General features: G+C 36.1%; 1 protein-coding gene across 3 annotated transcripts; it reads right to left on the minus strand.

Annotated features, from left to right (window-relative positions):
• Positions 1-5859, minus strand: LOC118123695 (deleted in malignant brain tumors 1 protein). Of its 3 annotated transcripts, none has more exons than XM_035181222.2 (7): positions 5746-5859; positions 5185-5226; positions 4779-5093; positions 3485-3793; positions 1918-2211; positions 859-987; positions 1-754 (listed from the first exon to the last, which is right to left on the minus strand). In XM_035181222.2, exons 1-7 carry the CDS (start codon positions 5774-5776, stop codon positions 474-476), a joined length of 1401 nt encoding a protein of 466 aa, XP_035037113.1. In that variant the 5' UTR covers positions 5777-5859; the 3' UTR covers positions 1-473. The 3 variants fall into 3 exon arrangements, with proteins under 3 accessions (XP_035037113.1, XP_035037111.1, XP_035037114.1); XM_035181220.2 differs by having other exon boundaries at positions 853-987; XM_035181223.2 differs by lacking the exon at positions 4779-5093 and having other exon boundaries at positions 853-987.
• Between the last annotated feature and the right edge of the window lie 1974 nt (positions 5860-7833).

The following is a 7833-nucleotide window of genomic DNA, read 5'->3' on the forward strand; positions in this document are numbered from 1 at the left end:
CAACTTTCCTTTGATGCACCAAACATTAACAGCTTGGTCATCATTCTGCTTTATTGCTTTAAGTGGCTCAAGTATACATACACACTATTTTACAAACTCCAATTCCATCCAAAAGCTTATGGTATGGTTTTTAAAGAAAAAATAATTAAATATAGTGAGTGAAGAAAACTACAAAAACTGAAAATGGAATATGTGGTTGGGCAGACATGGGTGTAGCTTTTTTGTCTTAATCAAAGAATGTTCTAAAATGTAGTCATTATGCCCCATATTACAACAGTTATTGTTACTCTGGACATGGTCCAAAACTAATCACATCATTAATGTATACAGTGTATCAGTACAGCATCATTCAACATTTAGCACAGGTGTTTTACTGGTAATTTTCATTTCAATTTGGGAAAATCTGTTTAGTAATCATTCTGACCTAAATGTTTTGATAAATATTTTCCATTTCTCCATAAATGTCTAGTTTTTTAAAATGGCAGAGTTACATCTATGTAGTCATTTTCGTCGTCTTCTTCCTCATCTTCTCTGTTTTCCTCTACACTGGCACAGACCTCCTTGGACTTCACATCAAGGTTACTGGGGCCCACTACATCATAAAGATGATCTTCATCACTCTCTGGCTTCTCATAAACATCATCTGCCAATTTGCCCACTTCCTCTGTGAGTTCCTTGTTAATTTCTCCTGAATCAAAGTTTATATAGTCGTGGTTCACGTCATCTTCAAACTTGTTCCTGGCTGTGACGGTCACTGAAATGGAAGCATGAGACGCAGAACATGAATACATACGAAAGCATTTTGAAGTGTGTATGTGAAACAAGGGAATGTGTGTCATGGTGGGTGCAGACATTGACTTAAGGTGAGGGCTCCTGGCTGCCTGGCCTTTCCACCTCTTCTTCTGCGGACCAGACAAACCACCAGGACCAGCAGGAGCAGCAGCAGGATCCCACCAGCTATTGAAGAGAACAGCAGCGACAAAGGCACTAGGAGAGAAAACAGTTTATCCTTCAAAACATGTCAAATTTTCTGAAAATGTACTGCTACTCTCGATTGTGCAGATAAAGGTTATCATCAGTAATATTCTCAAATATTATCTACATTCAAACAAGTCTAGTTTGAAAAGCAGAACACAGGGAAATAAGGTTATCCATCGGTCAACCAACACTGGAGCACAGGTGCTCTGACCCTGTCTGTCAGAATTTTTTTTTAACTTGAAACTCCCCGAGAACTAGATCAATTCAATTTTATTTGTTTTGTTTGTTTAGCGCCAAATAACAAAATACATTATCTCAATGCACTTTAAATAGTAAAGTCTGGACCATACAATATTAATGAGAACCCAAACAGTTCTCACAACGAGCAAACACTTGGCGACTAAGATGACATTGTACTTAAACTTTACTTCAGTATTTTTCATTTCATCCTTTATTCTACACCACAGTGGGTAACATTGTACTTTTGTACTACACCGGATTTGTGTAAGAGCTTTGTAAAGCAAACATTTTTCCTCTACATACAAAACTTAAAAGTGATGATGCATTCAAGACAAATATGGTAAGCTTTTGACAATTACATGTCAATACAATTACATTTACAACAATATAGAAAATTACAGCTGAATTCTTGTCTTAAATTTCACTGTAAACCAAATTTAAAATATATATAATGTATACATTTTGAGGTCTGACTCATATGATGAGCATTCACTGTTTCTTTACGTTTTATGAATCAAACCACTGATTAATCTGCAGACTAATCTAATCTGACAATGAAGATAATATAGTTGTATTCATATATTAAACATAAAATTTGTATGAGTTATAATCCCCGGGTGCAGTTTTCTGTGTTGAATACTCATGCCTCTGTTATTTGTGTTTTATGGCTTATTTTATTGATTTCTCTGCATTTCTTACCAGTAACAGAGAGTCTCACAGGGTCACTTAAGGCAGAGCTGAACCTTTCATTTGCAATGTTTCTCTGATACTGACACTGATACGATCCCTCATCATCAAAGTCCACTGGATGGATCCTGAATATAGCAGAGTTGGAACTTGACTTCTCCTTCTCTCTGAATGAGCCCGTACTCTTCTTCAGAATATATGTTCCACTTTTATGCTCAGCTGAGATTGAACAAGTGATGCTGACATTCTGACCCCAGCTGACCTCAGCAGAGGGATACACGGAGATGCTGGGCTTTGGGACGCTTTCTGAAAAAAAGAAAAACACAGTAATCAGATTTAGACACAGCCTTCAGTGTTTCAGATCATGATTTTTCTTACACACGCTTTGAGTCCAACCCTGTCTTTAAAGGGATGTACTGAAAGGATTTGGAATTTTCTAGTAATAATATTGTGATAGAATGTATATGAAGATGGTTGACATGACAGCTCCCTAAATTGAACCAAAAAAATCTTGATTGCCACTTGCTGGATGGCTGCAGCATAGATCATAAACCCCACCTCCTCCATGTTAGTGTATTGGACCTGGACCAAACTAATAAGTCAAAATAAATCTTTCTTATAGATGGATTCATTCATTTTACATAGTTCTTGTCGCACAAATTTTGGGATGTAATTAGTTATTTGATGATATTAAAACAGGTTGAAACTTCATGATTGACAGCTGAGACTGACTCCTGATTGGTTGAGCCTGTATATTGGCTCTGCTCCTCGATCTACCTACTCTAGCAGCCATATCCGGGACATACAGTCATTGCAAATTGTTTCCTAGGTTGATATTTCAGTCAACAGAGGGTGAATATTTCATATTTCAGATACATTCGGTGCAGTAATCCTTTCGCAATATTTCCTGTTGAACAAGATTATTAGAGTCAAACATATTTTCAAATTTAAAATAATATTGCATTTTGGAGAACTGCTTGATTTTGTCCATCATCAACAGCACAGCCTACTGGCACACATGTGTCAGAGCTGTGACCCTTAGTATGTCTGTCTGATATTGTATTTACACCATATCAATCTGTTGTAACAAGTACAATTTTCTTTGCTGCCATATGTTGGGGCAGCAGCATCAGAAACAGCGACTCAAAAACTTAACAAGCTGATTCAGAAGGCTGGCTCTGTGTTGGGGGCTGCTCTGGGGCCCCTGGAGTTGATGGTGGAGAGAAGGATGTTGCACAAACTGCTTCATATAATGGACCATATCTCACATCCTTTGCACAATCTACAGGAGAAACAACTAAATGTGTTTTCAGTTTGAGGCTTCTCTCACTTAGTTGCAAAAAAGACAGATACAGAAATACTTTTTTACCCTTGGCACTTTATAATGACTCCCCTCTGACCCATCTGTTCAGGTGCATGCACTCTTTTACCTTCATATTTGCACGTACTACGTGTTTTGTGGTTTATGTTTTTTATCTTTTTAACTGCTGCTGGAACACTGTAATTTCCCTTATGGGATGAATAAACCATCTATTGATCTATCTATCAGATACAGGAGGTGATTCAAAATTATCCTCACCTGAACAGACAACACCAGCATCCTTACTGTGTGAACAGACAGTTTTCTCAAATCCACTGTGCTGACACTCAGTTAGAGAATCTTCACTTCCTGAACAGGCCACGCGATCAAGCCAGACTGTAATTTCTTCATAAGGTTCACCAAAACATGCGCCTTGAGTGGCAGCCATCGCTGTGCCGCAGTTCAAGTGTCTGCAAACCACCTCAGCATCCTTTAAGTCCCAGGAGTTGTCGCAGACTGTTCCCCAGCGGTTATTGTGATAAATTACAACTTTTCCAGAGCAACGATCGCTGCGATTCAATTTTATCACTAAACACAGAGAAAAGAATTGTTGTCATCAATCAAGTTTGTCATGAGTTACATTACATTACATTACATTACATATCATTTAGCTGACGCTTTTATCCAAAGAGACTTACAATAAGTGCATTCAACCATGGGGATACAAACCCAGAACAGCACGAATCAAGTAATTACAATTTGCTTTAAAAAAGCCAAACTACAAAGTGCTACATGTAAGTGCCATATAAGTTATTTATTTTATCCAAGGTGTAGTCAGTTTAAATTTTATTATTCAATTACATGTATCAACAAACACCTACAACTACATAAAAACCTAATACAAATGTATGAGCCCTGCAATGTTCTGTTCCTATATCAATCCCAACACTTTAGTACACAGAGTATCCATGGATATAAAGTATTAATCTGATATCAGCATTCTATTTTTCCAAAATTTTGAAATCTGAAAACCCGAATGAATCATAGATAACATCAGACCAGAGACGACTGAGGCAACAAATACTTAGTTGGTTTCCAGCCCTGACTGAATAAATGAAAGTGATATAAAGGGAACCCTGAAGTCTTTTGACACTGACAAAGAGACTATATATAATATAGATTGGTCACATCATATCCATTAAAAAACAAAATATGCCTAAAACGTTCACTTCATGTATTTCACTTACATATACATTTTCTACGTAACTTTATCACATAAGTTAAATTTATAGGGTTATATTTAATGATTTTTTTTTTATCCTGTTGAGTTAACATGAATAAATTAAGTACTTAAGAGTGATTTGATTTAATAAAAGTAAATAGAATTTGTGTTAAATGTATATATTCATGTATACATTTAACTTTAATTATTCAACCCACTCTCAAGTTATTTGATTTATTCACACCTAATCATGAAGGAAAAATAATGCCTGATCTGCTTTGTGAGCCTTCACCTGTACAAGCGGTTCTTACATTTATTTGAAAACCTGCATTTGATCAAAGAATTTCTCACATGGACAGATGACACCAGCATCCCTGCTGTGTGAACAGTCATCCCCCCCGTATTCTTTGTGCTTACAGTCACTTAGAGACTTTTCATTTCCCAAACATTCCAAATGACTGAGCCAGATTTTGCCAGTTCCTTTGCCAAAACGTGCTGCTGTAGAGGCCTCCTCTATCTTACCACAGCCCAACTGTCGGCATACCACCTTAGCATCATACAGGCTCCATTTTTTATCACAGATTGTTCCCCAGGTGTTGTTTTTATATATTTCAACTCTTCCAGAGCACCCAGTGGATCCAGGACCAGCTAATCGGATCTGAAGACCTATCAGGCACCAGACAATACAAACAGTATGTTAATATTTTGCTCAAAACTAAAATAAGATTTTATGTACGACACGGGAGAGTAAACTTACCTTCAGTAGGTGAAGATACAGGCAAGGTCAACAGAAAGGAGACTGTAGGAGGGAAAAGTGGTTTTGCTTAATACATACAGTGAACTGAAAAGTGCTGGAAGGTTTCGGATTCAGATTTCTATTTTATTAAACATTCTATTGATAACTATAATGGTACATAACTCCGCAAAGGCCAAACAGTCCCCACACGAAACCATTCAACCTGCATTATTATTTGAATCTGCAAATCTCCAAATTTCTCACACTCAAAAATCTGTGTCAAGATCCATGAATTATTCTGTGAGAAATCATAGAAAAAGGCCCTAATCGCAATGTTAAAGAAAGTTGAGAAAAAAATCCCCACTAACATCTCATGGATTCTTTCCTAACTTATCTCACACTTTTACACCAAGTTTTTTGTAATATTGTTGACAAAAAAACAAAAGGACAGGGGTGAAAACATAACCTCCTTGGCAAATTTAATGAAAACCAAGTATCTAAGTGTCTTTCTATGTATACTCTCAAAAAGGATGAATCATAGAAAAAAACAGCTTCAAGATCTAAATAGAAAATCTTTCTTACCAAGGGTCAAAAAGTGCCGTCTGCTCTTCATGGTTCAGCGAGAAAAGCTGCTCTTCCTCTTTTATCAGTAACAAAACAGAAGACTGACGATTTCCCGGACCACTCGTCTCTTTCTCTCTTTTTTACTTGAAACATAAACAACAGAACATTCACCAAACCCCTCCCACAAACAGGAATTCTACTTTATCTATTTCCTACTGTATGTTAGTCAGCAGATTTAAATTAAATGTCCGTTTAGAAGCAGCCATACTAGGCTCCATATAGAAGCAAACCCAGTATTAATTTGTAAAGTGAAAAAAACCTTGCTCATGACTTGTATATGTTTATATTCTTTGGACTGTCCTGGATGCCTCTGTGTCACACATGTAGCAGTTATAAAAAATAATACATGTCTGTCTCTGCTAAAATGCTACGTAGCTAACCATGGTTACATATGAGAGTGACTATGTAAGTCTTGTCAAGTTCAGAACACTAAAATCAAATAAATAAATACAACTGTATCTGTAGTATTAATAAACTTGTATCTGCAGTATAAATCCATCTGTAGCCGTAGTATGAATGTGGGGGTATCTATGGTATGAATACAGCTGTATTGATAGTATAAATACAGCTGTGATTATAGTATAAATACACATGTAGCTGTAGTATAAATGTGGCCGTAGCTGTAATATATACACAGCTGTATCTATGGTAATAATACAGCTGTATCGATAGTATAAATACAGCTGTGATTATAGTATAAATACACCTGTAGCATAAACACATGTGTCTAGCATAAATACAGCTGTATATATAGTATAAATACACATGTAGCTGTAGTATAAATTTGGCTGTAGCTGTAATTTAAACACAGCTGTATCGATAACATAAATACAGCTGGATCTTGTGTATAAATACAGCTGGATCTTGAGTATAAATACAGCTGGATCTTGAGTATGAATACAGCTGGATCTTGAGTATGAATACAGCTGGATCTTGAGTATGAATACAGCTGGATCTTGAGTATGAATAAAGCTGGATCTTGAGTATGAATACAGCTGGATCTTGAGTATGAATACAGCTGGATCTTGAGTATGAATACAGCTGGATCTTGAGTATGAATACAATTGTATCTATGGTATAAATACAGCTGAAGCTGTAGATTAAACACACTTGTAACCATTGTGTGAATACACTTGTATCTATAGTATAAATACAGCTGTAGGTGTGGTATAAATCCATCCATATTTGTTATAAACAACACCGTTATGGCTACATATGTTTATTATTTAAGTGGCGCTGTTATAAACATCCTCACATATGGTTAGACACCAAATTCAGGAACAGTGAAAATGTTCATGTGTGACAGTTTGTTCGCGGTTGAGGTTGAGTCTCACTGAATATTTTTTAGATCTATACATAGCTCACATTGTCTTATATGATGACTGTTCATTTTTTTAACATAATTTATCTCTTATGGCCATTACACAGTTCAGTCTTATCAGCTGTTTGCCTGCTTGTGTGAAGGAAGTCGACCAGTTGATTGTAAATTGTGAACTGCAGTATCAAAATACTTCTACTTGTGAAATTCCTAGATACAACTTTTTTTTCAGTGTTCTTGATGAACAACAATGTTGCGATTAATGAAGTTTTGAATGTATTATAAAGATTTTCATGAAGACCTTCCCCAAAATATGTTCATAGTTTTTATGGCAGATATCTGTTGTGAATTTGAACAATAGCAGCATGCATAGTATTTTAATCATACCAGAGGACATTGAGAATGAAGGATGAAAACATAGATATTTGACTTTGTGCTTTCCTTGTGTCTTATGCACTTTTGAATGACCCTGAAATGACTATGTGTTCTGTTATTAGTCATTATGACGACTATGGTACATTTGGAAATTTTAGAGTTAGGAAATTACACATGGTATTTTTCAATTTTGGATTTATTTATGATTCACTATAGCAGCAGACTATGACACATTAAACAATTGTTGCTTCGGTACAGACTACAGAGTCACATTTTCCTCCATTTTGCAAGTTAAAGCTATTTCACACTTTTTACATGCCAGCCATGTTTGAGGGAGGATCCAATGGTGTGCA

Source organism: Hippoglossus stenolepis, chromosome 16 (assembly GCF_022539355.2).
Source record: "Hippoglossus stenolepis isolate QCI-W04-F060 chromosome 16, HSTE1.2, whole genome shotgun sequence".
In the NCBI taxonomy this organism is placed as follows: Eukaryota; Metazoa; Chordata; class Actinopteri; order Pleuronectiformes; family Pleuronectidae; genus Hippoglossus; species Hippoglossus stenolepis.

What these genes read in the sequence shown, in the direction of transcription:
- LOC118123695 (XM_035181220.2), bottom strand. Translation starts at nt 5,776, where the DNA reads ATGAAGAGCAGACGGCACTTTTTGACCCTTG. An exon ending in TGCTGGTGTCATCTGTCCAT is followed by an intron (nt 3,794 to 4,778) that starts GTGAGAAATTCT and finishes CTCTGTGTTTAG; the next exon opens with TGATAAAATTGAATCGCAGC. An exon ending in TGTGAGACTCTCTGTTACTG is followed by an intron (nt 988 to 1,917) that starts GTAAGAAATGCA and finishes TTTCTCTCCTAG; the next exon opens with TGCCTTTGTCGCTGCTGTTC.